At 47.5% G+C, this 18,181-nt stretch overlaps 1 protein-coding gene across 1 annotated transcript in view; it reads left to right on the forward strand.

Moving 5' to 3' along the window:
• The window catches only part of rfx4 (regulatory factor X, 4), a 92,663-nt gene that overhangs the window by 41,386 nt on the left and 33,096 nt on the right, over positions 1-18,181 (forward strand). The window contains exon 10 of the mRNA XM_070901509.1: positions 4,490-4,548. Coding sequence (XP_070757610.1) covers positions 4,490-4,548 — 59 coding nt within the window. The remainder of the gene's footprint in view (positions 1-4,489; positions 4,549-18,181) is intronic.

The following is an 18,181-nucleotide window of genomic DNA, read 5'->3' on the forward strand; positions in this document are numbered from 1 at the left end:
CCCATCGTCTTGGAAAAGCCTTTGATTGCAATCAGTTTGTGAAGTGAGAGGCTTGTTGAAACAGGAAGTTGCCGCGGCAGTAAGGTTTGTTAAAGGTAAAGCGTCCTCGACCAGGCCAACATTCCCAGCATTGAAGCGCTGACCACACTTGATCAGCTCCGCTGGGCGGGCCACATTGTTCGCTAGACACGAGACTCCCAAAGCAAGCGCTCTACTCTGAACTCCTTCACGGCAAACGAGCCAAAGGTGGGCAAAGGAAATGTTACAGGGACATCCTCAAAGCCTCCCTGAAAAAGTGCAACAATCCCACCGACACCTGGGAGTCCATGGCCAAAGACCGCCCGAAGTGGAGGAAATGCAACGGGGAGGGCGCTGAGCACCTCGAGTCTCATTGCCGAGAGTATGCAGAAATCAAGCGCAGGCAGCGGAAGGAGCGTGCGGCAAACCTGTCCACCCACCCCTTCTCTCAATGACTGTCTGTCCCACCTGTGACAGGGACTGTGGTTCTCATATTGGACTGTTCAGTCACCTAAGGACTCATTTTAAGAGTGGAAGCAAGTCTTCCTCGATTCAGAGGGACTGCTTATGATTATGATGATGATGATGATGGATGAAAGGTAAAGCTATGATGGGCCTTCACTGAGGCAAAGAGGTTAGAAATGCGGAAGGATAATTAGATGAAATAATGTGGGAAAGTATGGCGTGTTCTTCAAAACCATGAGGTGTCTGGATAGAGTAGATCGAGAGAAACTGTTCCCATTGGCGGAAGGGTCGAGAACCAGAGGACACAGATTTTTAAAGGTGATTGGCAGAAGAACCAAAGACGACATAAGAAAAAACTATTTTACTCAGCGAGTATTTAGGATCTGGAAGGCACAGCCTGAGAAGATGGTGGCGGCAGACTCGATCACTGCTTTCAAAAGGGAATTGGATAAGTACCTGAAGGGAAACAATTTTTCAGGGTTACAGGGAAAGGGCGGGGGAGTGGGACTGGGTGAGGTGCTCTTGCACGGGCTCGATGGGTTGAATGGCCTCCTTCCGTGCTGTAACCATTTTATGATTCTATACATAATTTTGTATCATTAAGCAAAGATATGGTTTACTGATAGAATTATGCCACTTAGTTCAAATGGGATTGAGGGGACTGCTCACCTCTTCGAGAACGTGTCCGATTCTCAACTCATTGAAATCAATAGGATGAAAATTGCACGGGTTCCAGAACAGGCGGGCGATCAATTGGCCACATTGCTGACCAGGTAGCGGAATTGGAAATTGCCCCAATGGGTCTGATCATAACCATTGCTCTATATGTTCACCCCCCCATCATAGGTAGTCCCTCAAATCGAGGATGACTTGCTTCTACGTCAAAAAGTTCACAAGTGTTTCAATGAAGGACCTAAAATTCCAGGTCCCGAATTAAATCTTGAAGGGTGCAAGATGCCTGTGCGTGGATTTTTTTAACGTGTGGTGGCTGTTGCACACCAGCCACCACACGGGCTTGACAGAGCTAGGTCTTGGTCCAGTGGCAAGGATTAACCAAGACGACTGGAGACCAGCTCTGCTGCACGGACCTAGTGCGCACACATATTGCAGTGCAGGCTGGCTCGTGCTGCACCTGGGCCCTCGCCTCTCCTGGGCCCCAATCACGTCCCTCTACAATCTCTCGCCGCTCCTTCGCCCCGACCTCGCCGCTCCTGCTGTACCTGCCCACGCTCCAATCACCGACCTGGATCTTGGTGACATCCCTCTTCACTGCCGTTGCTCTCCTGCTCCAGCACGTGCTGCTCCCCGGAGTGGTACACCGCCACGCTGCTCCTTCCACTCCCCGGCCTGCTCTGATGGTGCTCGTAGGCCGGGGGCCTGTTGGGACACAGAGATTTTCCAAGCCCCTCAACCCTGCTGAATTGGCAGCAGTCAGCCGGTATTTAGGCTCCATTAACTCCACGGATGGTGCGCTGGATGTTAATAGATGCTGGGTGGATTTTAGGCGGAGTCACCCAGAGTTAGAGGATATGGACTTTAAGCGAAATCTCCTCCGTAGCTGCAACAGCAGTTTTAGAAATTTGAAAGCTGCCATTAATGCGGTGCAGAAAAAGGTGAAACAAGGTGGGCAGAAGGTCCCCGCGGGATGCAAAAGGAAGTTCGAAGCAGGGTAGGAGGAGTTAAAGAGAAGCATTGTGTTTACTGTAGTAAGCCGATTGTTTAAAAGCTGAAAAAAAAGAGAAGCATTTCTATGAGTCTACAAAGCTGAAACCGCCGCTTAAGCTTCTAACTTTTGTGCCGAGAGAAATAAAATATAGAATTTGCTACTATGGATATGATCACCCACGGCGATATAATGCAGATTAATTATTCGTATCAAGCCACACCTGACCAAGTGTGAGCTCGGGCCACCTTTGGAGAGATGAACGAGGTGACTGTCTGGGTGGGGTCACAGGGAGCTATTATTCTTGCCCCTCTGGGCTACGCTATTGGGTTTCTAGCAACACTGCTACCTCTGGGTGGCGATCGGGGGCTGATTGGTCATTTTAGTTTGCTGAGTATTGTGGAGCTGATAATTTAAAGAGATGTTTTGTGATGGGCCAGCAGGGAACGGCAAGTGGTTTGATGCATAGAATTATAGAATAGTACGGCACAGAAGGAGGCCATTTGGCCCATCGAGTCTGCGCCGGCTCTTTCGAAGAGCAATCCAATCAGTCCCACTCTACCCCTCTTTCCCCAGATCTCTGCAATTTTTGCTCCTTCATTTATTCAATTCCTTTTGAAAGGTTACTATTAAATCTGTATCCACCACTCTATCAGGCAGCGCGCTCCAAATCCTAACCATTCGTTGCGCTAAAAGTTTTTCTTCATGTTGCCTGTATTTTTTGGCAATCACCTTAAATCTGTGCCCTCTGGTTATCGACCCTTCAGCCAGTGGAAACAGTTTCTTTTTAGTTGCTGCATCTAAACCTTTCATGGTTTTGAACACCTCCATCAAATCTCCCCTTAACCTTCTCTGCTCCAAGGAGAACAACCCCAGCTTCTCCAGTCTATCCCCGTAACTGAAGTCCCTCATCCCTGGAACCATTCGCGTAAATCTTTTCTGTATCCTCTCCAAAGCCTTCACGTCCTTCCTAAAGTGCCGTGCCCAGATCTTTACAATACTCCAGCTGGGGCTGAACTAGTGTTGTACATAGGTTTAGCAGAACTTCCTGCCTTTTGTACTCTGTGAGCAAGAAATTCCATTTTTGGTGATTTCGTTTTTTTCCTGTTATTTTACGGAAAAACTACCACTAAAAGTCTCAATTTTTTAAGGGGGTTAAATTGGCAAAAAAAATGCGCCCGACGGTAAAAATCGGCGTTGCACGAGGATTCGCGGTGGAAACCGCGGTCCTTGTCAACTTTAGCCCGAGGCCGGTTACCACCAAAAATACAGGCCCTGGGAGGGGAGAAAACACACAAATAAATTGCAAAAGTAAAAAATCAGAAAACATTCGCTATAGACTTAACGAATGAATTGCTGAAAATGAATTCAAAAATAAAAACCTCAACTTACCGTTTTTGTAGGTCTTCCTACCTAATGCTGTTTCTGGGGCTTCAATGTAGGCTTTTCTCGGGCATTTTTTCACCGTGAGTACAGGTTCCCCGAACGGCCAATTTTAAGCGCTATGTGTTTTTTTTTGGCGTTGCACGTGGTCGATCCGCTTTTCAGCGATATTTCAAAAACGCCATTCGTTAACTTTGGCCAATTTAGGTGAGTACTTTTTGCCAGCAAAAAAGGCAAAATATTGCCAAAAAAAACGTGTGCAAAGCTGGCTAATTTCTCCCCCTATGCCTCTATTTATAAAGTCCATATGTTGTTTTAATTGCTTTGTTAACCTGCCACCTTCAAAGATTTGTGCACAAGCAGTCCCTCGGAATCGAGGAAGACTTGCTTCCACTCTAAAAATAAGTCCTTAAGTGGCTGAACAGTCCAATACGAGAACCACAGTCCCTGTCACAGGTGGGACAGAAGGTCGTTGAGGGAAGGGGTAGGTGGGACTGATTTGCCGCACACTCTTTCCACTGCATGCGCTTGATTTCTGCATACTCTCGGCGATGAGATGTGCGATTGTGCACAAACCCCCCTAGATCTCTCTCTCCTTGCACTCCCTTTAGAATTGTACCCTTTAGGTTATATTTCCTCTCCTCATTCTTCCTACCAAAATGTACCACCTCACACTTCTCTGTGTTGAATTTCATCTGCCACGTATCCGCCCATTCCACCAGCCTGTCTATGTCTTCTTGAAGTCTATCCCTGCTTTCCTCACAGTTTACAACAGTTCCAAGTTTTGTGTCATCTGCAAATTTTGAAATTGTGCCCTGTACCCCCACATTGAAGTCATTAATGTATATCGAAAACAGCAGTGGTCCTAGTACTGAACCCCGGGGAACACCATTGTACACCTTGGAATGTTACACGTGTAACAGTTATTTATTTATCTGAGTCTCTGTGGTTACTTTTCAGTGGCAAGAAGATTTTCGCAGGTTCTCAGACGCCAAACTTCGTTAAATCACCTATGTCAGGTAAGCCGTTCAGTTAAATCCAGCGAAACATGAACCGTCTCTACTGTTTACAGATGCTACCTGACCTCCCGTGCCTTTCCAGCTTGTCCTGTTTTTATTTTAGATTTTTAAAATAAGTAGTTGAGGCATTTTCAGATGAACTATTTGATGGCGGGATATCTGGGTATTTTGGCCAAATGAAATGTAACTCATCCAAATGTCCGCTCACATCCTATCTCGCTCTAAGTCCTGCTCCCCTATCACCCTGTCCCTCACCCACAAACCATTCTAAATCCTAGTTCTCATCTACAAGTTATTTTATTTTTATTATTTATTCATTCCTGGGCTGTGGGCGTCGCTGGCAAGGCCGGCATTTATTGCCCCTCCTTAGTTGCTCTTGAGAAGGTGCTGATACAACTGAGTGTCTCGCCAGGCCACTTCAGAGGACAGTTAAGAGTCAAGCACGTTTGTGTGGGGCTGGAGTCACATATGGGCCCAGACCCGGGTACGGGTGGTGGGTTTCCTTCCCTAAAGGGACATCAGTGAACCAGTTGTGTTTTTATGACAATCCAACAGCTTCACGGGCATTTTTACTGAGACCAGCTTTTTATTTCTAAATTTAAAAAAAAATCGAATTCAAATTCATGCCTCTGCATTACTATTCCAGTAATATAACCACTACACCACCATCCGTGACAAGGGCCTCCCTACCTCTGCAACCTGCTCCAGCCGTATGCACCACCGCGCACCCACTGCCTTTCCCACTCTGCCCCCTTTGCTTTCACCCCTTTCTTTGCTCCATGTTTGGCTGCACAGTCTTCAGCATCTGGGCTCCACACTCTGCAATATTCTCCCGAGACTCCTCCCCTTTACTAACTCCCTCACTTCCTTCAAAAGACTCCTCGCCACCTTCCTCTCTGGTCACCTCCCCCTAACCCTAACACAGAATTACATTGCATGTACAGCACAGACACAGGCCATTTGGCCCAACTGGTCCGTACCAGTGTTTATGCTCCACACACGGCCCTCCCACACAACCCTCCTCATCATATCAGCATAGCCTTCTATTGCTTCCTCCCTCAAGTGCTTATCTCGCTTGCCCTTAAATGCATCTATATTATTCATCTAAACCACTCCCTGTGATAGCAAGTTCCACATTCTTCTGAATTCCCTAACAGATTTATTAGTGACTGTCTAACATTAATGGCCCCTAGTTCTGGTCTCCCCATGTGGAAACATCTACTCGACATCTACCCGATCAAACCCCTTCATATTTTTAAAGACCTCTATATCAGGTCACCCCTCAGCCTTCTCCTTTCGAGAGATATGAGCCCCAGCCTGTTGAGCCTTTCCTGATAGTTCTCCCACCATTGCTCATTGTCTGGCTTTGCCTCTGTGAACTGGACAGTGTGAAGTGTTAAAAATACTCTATTGAGGCAGATTGTATATTCTGGATGGTTGTGACCCACCTTGAGGTTTGTATCTGTTCTAGAATTCATCAACAAAAATGTAAGACATTCCCCGTGAGAATGTAAGGAAACCATATGATGTCTTGTTCAAAACCTGGGCACTCGCAACAAAATAAATTAAAAGGTTTGATCTAATAGCCATTACGGAGATGTGGTTGCAAAGTGACCAAGGTTGGGAACTAAATATTCCAGGATACTTAACTTTTAGAAGAGATAGGCAAAATGAAAAAGGAGGAGGGGTAACATAGAAACATTGAAAATAGGTGCAGGAGTAGGCCATTCGGCCCTTCGAGCCTGCACCACCATTCAATAAGATGGCTGATCATTCCCTCAGAACCCCTTTCCTGCTTTCTCTCCATACCCCTTGATCCCTTTAGCAGTCAGGGCCACATCTAACTCCCTCTTGAATATATCTAATGAACTAGCTTCAACAATTCTCTGCGGTAGAGAATTCCATAGATTAACAACACTCTGAGTGAAGACATTTCTCCTCATCTTGGTCCTAAATGTCTTACCCCTTGTCCTTAGACTGTGACCCCTGGTTCTGGACTTCCCCAACATCGGGAACATTCTTCCTGCATCTAACCCGTCAGAATTGTATATGTTTCTATGAGATACCTTCTCACTCTTCTAAACTCCAGTGAATACAGGCCCAGTTGATCCAGTCTCTCCTCATATGTCAGTCCTGCCATCCCGGGAATCAGTCTGGTGAACCTTTGCTGCACTCCCTCAATAGCAAGAATGTCCTTCCTCAGATTAGGAGACCAAAACTGAACACAATATTCCAGATGAGGCCTCACCAAGGCTGCAGCAAGACCTCCCTGCTCCTATACTCAAATCCCCCAGCTATGAAGGCCATAATGGCATTTGCCGCCTTCACCGTCTGCTGCACCTGCATGCCAACCTTCAATGACTGATGTACCATGACACCCAGGTCTCGTTGCACCTCCCCTTTTTCTAATCAGCCGCCATTCAGATAATCTGCCTTCGTGTTTTTGCCACAAAAGCGGATAACCTCACATTAATCCACATTATCCTGCATCTGCCATGCATTTGCCCATGCACCTAACCTGTCCAAGTCACCCTGCAGCCTCTTAGCATCCTCCTCACAGCTCACACCGCCACCCAGCTTAGTGTCATCTGCAAACTTCGAGATATTACACTCAATTCCTTCATCTAAATCATTGATGTATATTGTAAATAGCTGGGGTCCCAGCACTGAGCCCTGCGGCACCCCACTAGTCACTGCCTGCCATTCTGAGAAGGACCCATTTATCCCTGCTCTCTGCTTCCTGTCTGCCAAACAGTTCTCTATCCACGTCAATACATTACCGCCCAATATCACATGCTTTAATTTTGCACACCAATCTCTTGTGTGGGACCTTGTCAAAAGCCTTTTGAAAGTCCAAATACACCACATCCACTGGTTCTCCCTTGTCCACTCTACTAGTTACATCCTCAAAAAATTCCAGAAGATTTGTCAAGCATCATTTCCCTTTCATAAATCCATGCTGACTTGGACCGATTCTGTCACTGCTTTCCAAATGGGCTGCTATTTCATCTTTAATAATTGATTCCAACATTTTCCCCACTACTGATGTCAGGCTAACCGGTCTATAATTCCCCATTTTCTCTCTTCCCTGCTTTTTTTAAAAGTGGTGTTACATTAACTACCCTCCAGTTCATAGGAACTGATCCAGAGTCGATAGACTGTTAGAAAATGATCACCAATGCATCCACTATTTTTAGGGCCACTTCCTTAAGTACTCTGGGGTGCAGACTATCAGGCCCTGGGGATTTATCGGCCTTCAATCCCATCAATTTCCCTAACACAATTTCCTGACTAATAAGGATTTCCTTCAGTTCCTCCTCTTCGCTAGACCCTCGGTCCCCTAGTATTTCCGGAAGGTTATATATGTCCTTCGTGTATTTCTGATAATAAAGGATGGGATAAAGACAGTGGAGAGAAAGGATCTTGGCTTGGCAAATGAAGAAGTAGAATCAGTTTGGGTGGGACTAAGAAACAGCAATGGGGCAGAAAACACAGGTGGGAGTTGTTTATAGGCCCCTAAACGATAGTTGTAATGTCGGACGCAGTATAAATTAGGAAATTAGAGGCGCATGTAACGAGGCTAATACAGTAATCAAGGGGGAATTTAATCTAAATATAGACTGGGCAAACCAAATTTGCAGTAATAGTGTGGAGGACGAGTTCATGGAATGTATACAAAATAGTTTTCTAGATCAGTATGTTGAGGAACCAACTAGGGAACAGGCTATTTTAGATCTAGTATTGTGCAATGAGAAAGGGTTAATTAATAACCTTGTAGTAAAGGGGCCTTTAGTGCCCATAATATGATAGAATTTATTGATTTTGAAAGCGATTTAGTTAAGTCCGAAACTACGATTTTAAATCTAAACAAAGCAAACTACGTAGGTAAGAGGGGCGAGTTGGTAGACTGGGAAATTACATTTAAAAGATATGATGGTAGACAAGCAATGGCTAGCATTTAAAGAATTATTACGCCATTCCTTTTAAGGTACAAAAACCCCACAGGAAAAGTTGTCCCACCATGGCTAACGAGAAGTTAAGGATTGTATTAAATCAAAGGAAGAGGCTTATAATGTTGCCAAAAAGAACAGTAAGGCTGAGGATTGGGAGAATTTTAGAATTCAGCAAAGGACCAAGAAATTGCGAAGGAAAGAGAAAAAGCATATGGGAGTAAACTAGCGAGTGATATAAAAACAGATTGTAAATGTTTCTACACATATGTAAATAGGAAGAGATTAGTGAAAGTAAATGTGGGCCCAGTAGAGGCAGAGACAGGCGAAATTATACTGGCAATAAGGAAATGGCAGGCATTAAACAAATACTTTATCTGTCTTCATGGTAGAAGACACAAAGAACATTCTGGAAATAATGAGGAACCAGGTGTCTAGAGAGAATGAAAAATGTAAAGAAATCAGTATATGTAAAGACTGGAGAAATTAATGGGACTAAGTGACGACAAATCTTCTGGACCTGATGACTTGCATCCTAGAGAGGGAGCTGCAGAGATAGTGGATGCACTGGTATTAATCTTCCAGAATTCCCTAGATTCTAGAACAGTCCCCAAGGATTGGAAGGTAGCAAACATAACCCCGCTATTTAAGAAAGGAGGAAAAGAAAAAACAGGGAACTATAGTCAAGTTAGCCTGACATCAGTAGTCGGTAAAATGCTCGAATCTATTATTAGGGACCTGGTAACAAGGCACTTAGAAAATCAACATATGATTTGGCAGAGTCAGCATAGTTTTATGAAAGGGAAATCGTGTTTAACAAATCTGTTAAGAGTTTTTTGAAGATGTAACTAGTAGGATGGATAAGGGGGAACCAGTGGATGTAGTGTATTTTGGATTTTCATAAAGCATTCAATAAGGTGCCAGATAAGAGATTACTACACAAAATTAGGACTCATGGGATTGAGGTAATATATTAGCATGGATTAAGGATTGGTTAATGGACAGAAAGCAGAGAGAAGGAATAAACAGGACTTTCTCGGGTTGGCAGACTGTAACTAGTGGGGTACCGCAAGGATCAGTGCTGGGGCCTCAGCTATTCACGGTCTATATCAATAATTGAGATGAAAGGAGCGAGTGTAAAGTATCCAAGTTTGCTGTTGATACGAAGTTAGGTGGGAAAGTAAGCTGTGAGGAGGACGCAGAGATATAGACAGGTTGACTGAGTGGGCAAGAAGATGGCGAATGGAATACAATGTGGGGAAATGTGAAGTTATCTACCTTGGTAGGAAAAACAAAAAAGCAGAATATTTTTTGATGGCGAGAGACTGGGAAATGTTTGCATCCTTGTTCACGAATCACAGAAAGTTAACATGCAGGTACAGCAAGCAATTAGGAAAGCAAATGGTATGTTAGCCTTTATTACAAAGGGATTAGGGTATAAGAGTAAAGGGGGCCGAAATTCACCTCCGCCTGAAACGTCGTGGACCGACCGTTTCCGAAGTCTTCTGGCTGCCGCAATGGATGCAACGGCCGATCCAGACAGTCAGCTCCTCAAACTTTTTTTTCAAGCGGGGCGGAAGTGGCCTCATCGTGGGGGCGGAGTGGAGTGGGGTGTCACTAGCGGGGAGGAATTGGGGGCCGGACAGAGTCTCCGCCGCTGTCAGTCATCATCGCGCTGGCCCCTCAACTCACCCCTCCCCTTCAGTTAAAGGGGAGAGCCGCTGCGAGCTCTGCATCTTTTCCAGTTAGGTCCACTGGGCCACCAGGGAGGGTTTCGGCTGGGCCAGTGGCCTGGCACCCAAGAGGGGGTGCCAGGCTGCCTGTTGGCGGCCCGGCCGAACCCGGGGGGGGGGCATAATTGTCGGCCCGACCTGGCAGTCGGCGGACAAAAAAAAATAAAATGTCGTTGCCGGCAGAGCCACCTCCCCTTGAAGGGCGGCCGGGCCCCTGACCGACAAGGCCCAACGAGGCGTACCCCAACACAAAAAGCTGTCGAGGGCACCGAGCGGCGGCCGGGAGACTTTTGCAGGTAAATTTCCCTCCCAGGGAGGCTCCGTTGCGGTGCGCGTTCTGATGATGTCTTTAAGACGCATCTGCAGGAGCGGGGCGGATCGTCACACCGCAGCAAAAATCCTCGAGGTGCATTTACCGCGTGTCGGCCAGGGCGCAGCTTTCAGGCGGCCAAAGACCTTATTGGGAGGCTGAATTTCAGCCCCGAGAAGTCTTACCACAATTATACAGGGCATTGGCAACACCACTGTGTACAGTTCTGGTCTCCTTACCCAAGGAAAGACATACTTGCCATAGAGTGCAACAAGGGTTCACCAGACTGCTTCGTGGGATGGGGCGATTGCCCTATCAGGAGCGATTGAGTAGACTAGGCTGATATTGCCCAGAGTTTAGAAGAATGAGAGGTGATCTATTAAAACATATAAAATTCTCAAGGGGGCTTGTCAGGGTTAATGCTGAGAAAATGTTTCCCCTGGATGGGGAGTTTTTGAACACAGTCTCAGAATAAGGGGTCGGCCATTTAGGACTATGATGAGGAGAAATATCTTCACTCAAAAGTTTGTGAAACTTTGGAATTCTCTACTCCAGAGAACTGTGGATGCTCAGCCGTTGAGTTTATTTAAGACCGAGCTAGATACATTTTTGGGAACTATGGGAATTAAGGGATATGGGAATAGTGTGGGAAGGTGGAGTTGAGGTCGAAGATCACCCATGACCTTGTTGAATGGTGGAGCAGGCTTGAAGGGCCAAATGGCCGACTCCTGCTCTTAATTCTTGTATTGTTATGTTCTTATGTTTTTCTGAGCTTGATTCTGAATTGAATACATTTAATTTCCTATAACATTCAGCATTTATTTTATTCACTCTCGGGATGTGGGCGTCGCTTGCAAGACCGGCATTTATTGCCTATCCCGAGTTGCCCTTGAGAAGGTGGTGAGCCACTTTCTTGAACCGCTGCAGTCCGTGTAGCAATGATGCTCCTACAATGATGTTGGGTAGGGAGTTCCACCAGTACTGAAAAAAACGGTGATAAATGTCCAAGTCAGGATGGTGTGCGAGTTGGAGCTGATGGTATTTTCCAAGAACTTGCTGCTCTTGTCCATCTCAGAGGTTGTGGGGCTAGGAGGTGCTGTGGAAGTAACCTTGGCGAGTTGCTGCATCGTGTCCTGTGGATAATGCATACTGTAGTCAAGTTGTGTCAGTGGTTCAGGTGGGTGGGTTGCCCCCAGCAACAACCCCTTGTCCCAGCCTCTTGGAGTACAGTCAACATGTACAATAAATCTAGCCGTTATTTGGAGGACCTGTACACAGGTTTCACTTACAGAAAAAAGTTTGCCTGTTTAGCTTTGCAAAGACTGTGAAGTATCTGGAAGATTATATTTGTGCTGGAGTTGGCCTTAGAAATGCTTCACTTCTATTTAACTGAAGCAAATTCTTAACCCTCAGTCATTCCATCCACAGTCAGTCCAGAGGCCAAATAATCAACAACAACTGACATTTATTTACTGACTTTAATGAAAGAACTTGCATTTGTCAGCTGTGGCTCAGTGGACAGCACCCTCATCTCTGAATCAGATAGCTGAAGGTTCAAGTCCCACTCCAGAGACTTGAGCACAAAATCTAGGCTGACACTCCGGGGCGTGCTGCCTAGGGAGCTCTGCGCTGTTGGGAGGGGCAGTACTGAGGGAGTGCTGCACTGTCGGGAGGGGCAGTACTGAGGGAGCGCTGCACTGTCGGAGCGGCAGCACTGAGGGATCTCTGCGCTGTCGGAGGGGCAGTACTGAGGGAGCGGCGCACTGTCAGAGGGGTAGTATTGAGGGAGCGCTGCATTGTCGGAGGGGCAGTACTGAGAGAGCGCCACACTGTCGGAGGGGCAGTACTGAGGGAGCGCTGCACTGTCGGAGGGGCAGTACTGAGAGAGCGCCACACTGTCGGAAGGGCAGTACTGAGGGAGCGGCGCACTGTCGGAGGGGCAGTACTGAGGGAGTGCTGCACTGTCGGAGGGGCAGCACTGGGGGATCTCTGCGCTGTCGGAGGGGCAGTACTGAGGGAGTGCTGCACTGTCGGGAGGGGCAGTACTGAGGGAGCGGCGCACTCTCGGAGGGGCAGTACTGAGGGAGCGCTGCACTGTCGGAGGGGCAGTACTGAGGGAGCGCTGCACTGTCGGAGGGGCAGTACTGAGGGAGCGGCGCACTGTCAGAGGGGCAGTACTGAGGGAGCGCCACACTGTCGGAGGTGCCGTCTTTTGGATGAGACGTTAGAACAGACGGGGCCTCGGTTTATCAGGTGGAAGTAAAAGCTCCCTTGGAACTAGTTTGAAGAGCAGGAGAGCCCTGGCCAATATTTATCCCTCAACCAACATCACTAAAAATGCAACAGATTGTCTAGTCTGATCTGTTTGTGGGAGCTTGCTGTGTGCAAATTGGCTGGCCGCGTTTCCCACATTACAACAGTGACTACACTTCACAAAGTACTCCTTTGGCTGTAAAGCGATTTGGGACATTCGGTGGCCTGCCGCCTTCATTCCTGTAGCATATTTCACGACCTCAAAGCGCCACACAGCCAATGAAGTACTTTTTGAAGTGTAGTCACTGTTGTAATGTGGGGACATTTTAACATAGCAAAACAGGTAGGATCCTACACACCAGTGTAGGAGGGAGGTTTAGGGAGGTGCCTGAGGGTGATTTGTAGCCTGGTGGTGGAGAGTGGTGGGATTCAGGGTTGTGGCAGTGATTCTCAGAGTTCCTAATCTCAGTCGGACTGTCATGGCCAAGACTCAATAAAAATCTCCTACCAGGGAGGGAATGATGATCCTATGTGGAGACTCCACCAAATCACGCATCATTCTGACTCGGACAAATAAGAAAGAAAGACTTGCATTTATATAACGTCTTTCAGGACCTCAGAGCGCCCCAAAGCCTTCACAGCCAATGAAGTACATTTGTAGTGTAGCCACTGTTGTAATGTAGGGAAATGCGGCAACCAATGTGCGCACAGCAAGCTCCCACAAACAGCAATGAGATGAATGACCATATATTGCCATTCCGTCATCAAAGTCCTGGGACTCGCTACCTAACACCAAAGTAGGAGCACCATCACCCCACGGACCTCAGCAATTGAAGGAGAAGGCGCACCACCACCTTCTCCAGGGTAACGAGCGATGTTACATAGATATAAAAACATAGACAATAGGTGCAGGAGTAGGCCATTCGGCCCTTCTAGCCTGCACCGCCATTCAATGAGTTCATGGCTGAACATGCAACTTCAGTACCCCATTCCTGCTTTCTCGCCATACCCCTTGACCCCCCCCTAGTAGTAAGGACTTCATCTAACTCCTTTTTGAATATATTTAGTGAATTGGCCTCAACAACTTTCTGTGGTAGAGAATTCCACAGGTTCACCACTCTCTGGGTGAAGAAGTTTCTCCTCATCTCGGTCCTAAATGGCTTACCCCTTATCCTCAGACTGTGACCCCTGGTTCTGGACTTCCCCAACATTGGGAACATTCTTCCTGCATCTAACCTGTCTGAACCCATCATAATTTTTAACGTTTCTGAGGTCCCCTCTCATTCTTCTGAACTCCAGTGAATACAAGCCCAGTTGATCCAGTCTTTCTTGATAGGTCAGTCCCGCCATCCCGGGAATCAGTCTGGTGAACCTTCGCTGCACTCCCTCAATAGCAAGAATGTCCTTCCTCAAGTTAGGAAACCAAAATTGTACACAATACTCCAGGTGTGGCCTCACCAAGGCCCTGTACAACGTAGCAACACCTCCCTGCCCCTGTACTGAAATCCCCTCGCTATGAAGGCCAACATGCCATTTGCATTCTTAACCGCCTGCTGTACCTGCATGCCAACCTTCAATGACTGATGTACCATGACACCCAGGTCACGTTGCACCTCCCCTTTTCCTAATCTGTCACCATTCAGATAATAGTCTGTCTCTCTGTTTTTACCACCAAAGTGGATAACCTCACATTTATCCACATTATACTTCATCTGTCATGCATTTGCCCACTCACCTAACCTATCCAAGTCACTCTGCAGCCTCATAGCATCCTCCTCGCAGCTCACACTGCCACCCAACTTAGTGTCATCCGCAAATTTGGAGATACTACATTTAATCCCCTCGTCTAAATCATTAATGTACAGTGTAAACAACTGGGGCCCCAGCACAGAACCTTGCGGTACCCCACTAGTCACTGCCTGCCATTCTGAAAAGTACCCATTTACTCCTACTCTTTGCTTCCTGTCTGACAACCAGTTCTCAATCCACGACAGCACACTACTCCCAATCCCATGTGCTTTAACTTTGCACATTAATCTCTTGTGTGGGACCTTGTCGAAAGCCTTCTGAAAGTCCAAATATACCACATCAACCGGTTCTCCCTTGTCCACTCTACTGGAAACATCCTCAAAAAATTCCAGAAGATTTGTCAAGCATGATTTCCCTTTTACAAATCCATGCTGACTTGGACCTATCATGTCACCTCTTTCCAAATGCGCTGCTATGACATCCTTAATAATTGATTCCATCATTTTACCCACTACTGAGGTCAGGCTGACCAGTCTATAGTTCCCTGTTTTCTCACTCCCTCCTTTTTTAAAAAGTGGGGTTACATTGGCTACCCTCCACTCGATAGGAACTGATCCAGAGTCAATGGAATGTTGGAAAATGACTGTCAATGCATCCGCTATTTCCAAGGCCACCTCCTTAAGTACTCTGGGATGCAGTCCATCAGGCCCTGGGGATTTATCGGCCTTCAATCTCATCAATTTCCCCAACACAATTTCCCGACTAATAAGGATTTCCCTCAGTTCCTCCTCCTTACTGCCGGCATTGCCCACATCCCAATAACAAATAGAATGGAACGCCTGAGCATTCATCTCTTGTTTGTGTTATACATGCAGACTATAGATGTACTCTCTGTGTAGTCACTGTATAGTTGCATAAGATGGAGACTGGTTTACCTGATGTACTATCAATAAGGTTTACACTGTGTATATACTATGCTGGCACCACGAGAGGTGGCAGGGACTCTATGAAAGGGGAGCCACCATGCTTGTGCCTCACTCTGGAGTTACGAATAAAGGACCAAGGTCACTACAGTTTGAGTACAACACATTGCCTCGTGGAGTCATTCATAGGTAAATTACAGACGTAATAACTGGCGACGAGAATACAGACTTTCACGCGATTATGGCTACCTTTGGCACACTAAAAGACTTCGCAGAGGGTGATGCCTTCACGGAAAGGCTCGAGCTATATTTCGTGACAAACGAACTGGCAGGGGAGATGGACACATTGGCGGAGAAGCACAAGGCTATGCTGCTGACCAGTTGTGGGCCCGAGGCCTACCGCCTCGTCAGGGACTTGACCCACGAAGGCCAAGTATAAGACTTACGATGAGCTGACTGAACTAATTCGCAACCAACTAAAACCAAAAGAGAGCATCCTCACAGCCAGGCACAGATTCTACACTCACCGCAGACCTGAGGGCCAAGAGAGTGCAAAATATGCCACCGACTTCAGGAGACTTGCGGCACCGCGTGATTTTTGGCACACACTTCAACGAAGCATTGCGAGACATCTTCGTTATAGGAATTGGCCACGAGGGCCTCCTTCACAAGCTATTATCTGCCAACACCACAGTCAACCTGCAGAAGGCCATCAGTCGGGCGTTCATGACCTCGACCTGCAGCACCAAGCAAATTATTCATCTTGTGGACTCAAACCCGGCAAGGACTGTACACATAATGGTGCCTTTCACAGGCAAGACTGTAGAATGTGGCTCTGCCCAGGGCAGAGAGCACAGACCTCAATGATCCGGGAATCGGAGTCCGCCAAGGGGTGCTAATTGAGTAGCACTATGCTGGCGTTGCGGAGGAAACCATAGGGCTCACCAGTGTCAGTTTGCTGAGTACGTACCGTCTAGCAGAGGAGTCGGTATATGACGTTGGGGGGGGGGGGGGGGTGTATGATGATTTGGCCAGAGAGACAGCTCAGCCCCAAGAAGAAGTGTATGGAGTGTATACCTGCACCACCAATTGTCCTCCAGTGAAGATGGAAGTCGAGATAAACGGCGTTCCAGTCTTCATGGAAGTGGACACGGGAGCGAGCCAGTCAATGATGAGCCAGGATGCCTTTGAGGGGCTATGGAATAAAAAACGACCCGAGCTTGGTCCAGTACAGGAAAAGTTGCGCACCTACACCAAGGAGCTGATCCCAGTCCTTGGTAGTGTGGATGTAAGTGTAATCCATAATGGTGTGGTGCACAAGTTACCTCTGTGGATTGTTGCAGGTGATGGTCCAACACTACTCGGAAGAAGGTGGATGGGGACGATGCAGTGGAAATGGGAAGACCTCTTCACTCCAGCAATCGATGTCCCCCGTGTTCAGAGCAAAACCTCACCTTCGCTTGGGCCAGGCACCAGAGAACAGACCAGCGCAGCACTTGAGGCACAGACCGTCCATCATGACTGCGTGGCAATGATCCAACTGGAACGACCTAAAAGTACCTTCCCGGCTCCAGTGGCAGGACTCCTGGGGAGGATGATCGAATTCACAGGCACTCTTCCAGCTTTTGTGGCAGAATTGCGGGAGAGAAGGATCAAGGCAGTCGACCTCGAGGACAGAGGCAAGATGGCGTCCCTGCTGCAGTGAGGTGCAGCGTGGCTGGAAAAAAAGATGGCCGCGGCAATACCAAGAGGTGCAACACTGAGGGACCAACACGTGGTGTCTAACAAAGGATTTGATTGGGGTAAAACCAGCAGGGTTCTCTTAAAGGAGACCTGCAGCCAACTGAACTTAAAGAGACATTGTATGCATGGCAATCAATGTAACGAACCGATTAAAATTAAGAACAAAATGTTGTTGCGAGATGTCAGGAATAAAGTGTCCCCAAAAGTAGCAAGCGAGCAAATTCGGGAGGGTGAAGGCACTGTTCCTGATGCCCTGCCCCAGGTCTATCCCATGCTGCAGGCACGGACCTGGAAACGAAAACGGCGCCAATACGCGCAGTCGGCAGTCGTTGCCCACCACCCGGGTGGAGACGGCGCAGCCCCCAGACCCAGTCGCTACCTCGGCCATGTCCGGGAGCGAAAGGTCAGAAGCAACGAGTTCCCCAAACAGGACCTGGAACAGCAAATTCTGCAGCCCTCAAGGGAGGCCACGCACATCTGTGGCTCTGCCTGCTACTAGGCAAAGGCCCTGAGTCCTGGCAAGGTGAGCAAACCAAGCCCACCCCGCTAGCAGGGGGCGCAGCGTCGCCATCAGACAACTAGGACCCCGTCCGGTTGCTCTGGAACTAGCGTCTTTGCATACCTGTACTGCTGCCTCAGTACTGACCATAACTGAACCATGAATGCAATCTACCCAATCCTGGTGCACGACCATAAAATGTAACGAATGTAAGTCACTGAACCAAGGTGTCACGATACAAATTGTAAAAAAAAAAAATTTTCTCCCTTTCTTTGTACTTGCACTGTGTCTGATCCTGTATGTTAATGTAACGGGGCAGCTGCATGATCTCGCTGTGGTGTGGGGGGGGAAATGGATGTATGTAGCCATGGATACACATATGGATCATACCCAGAACCCACTGGAACCTCCACTGCATCATCGAACCATCCAATCTGGTAACCACCATCCAACATTGTGGCAAAAGGACTTGG

The sequence above is a fragment of the Pristiophorus japonicus genome, chromosome 15, assembly GCF_044704955.1.
Source record: "Pristiophorus japonicus isolate sPriJap1 chromosome 15, sPriJap1.hap1, whole genome shotgun sequence".
In the NCBI taxonomy this organism is placed as follows: Eukaryota; Metazoa; Chordata; class Chondrichthyes; family Pristiophoridae; genus Pristiophorus; species Pristiophorus japonicus.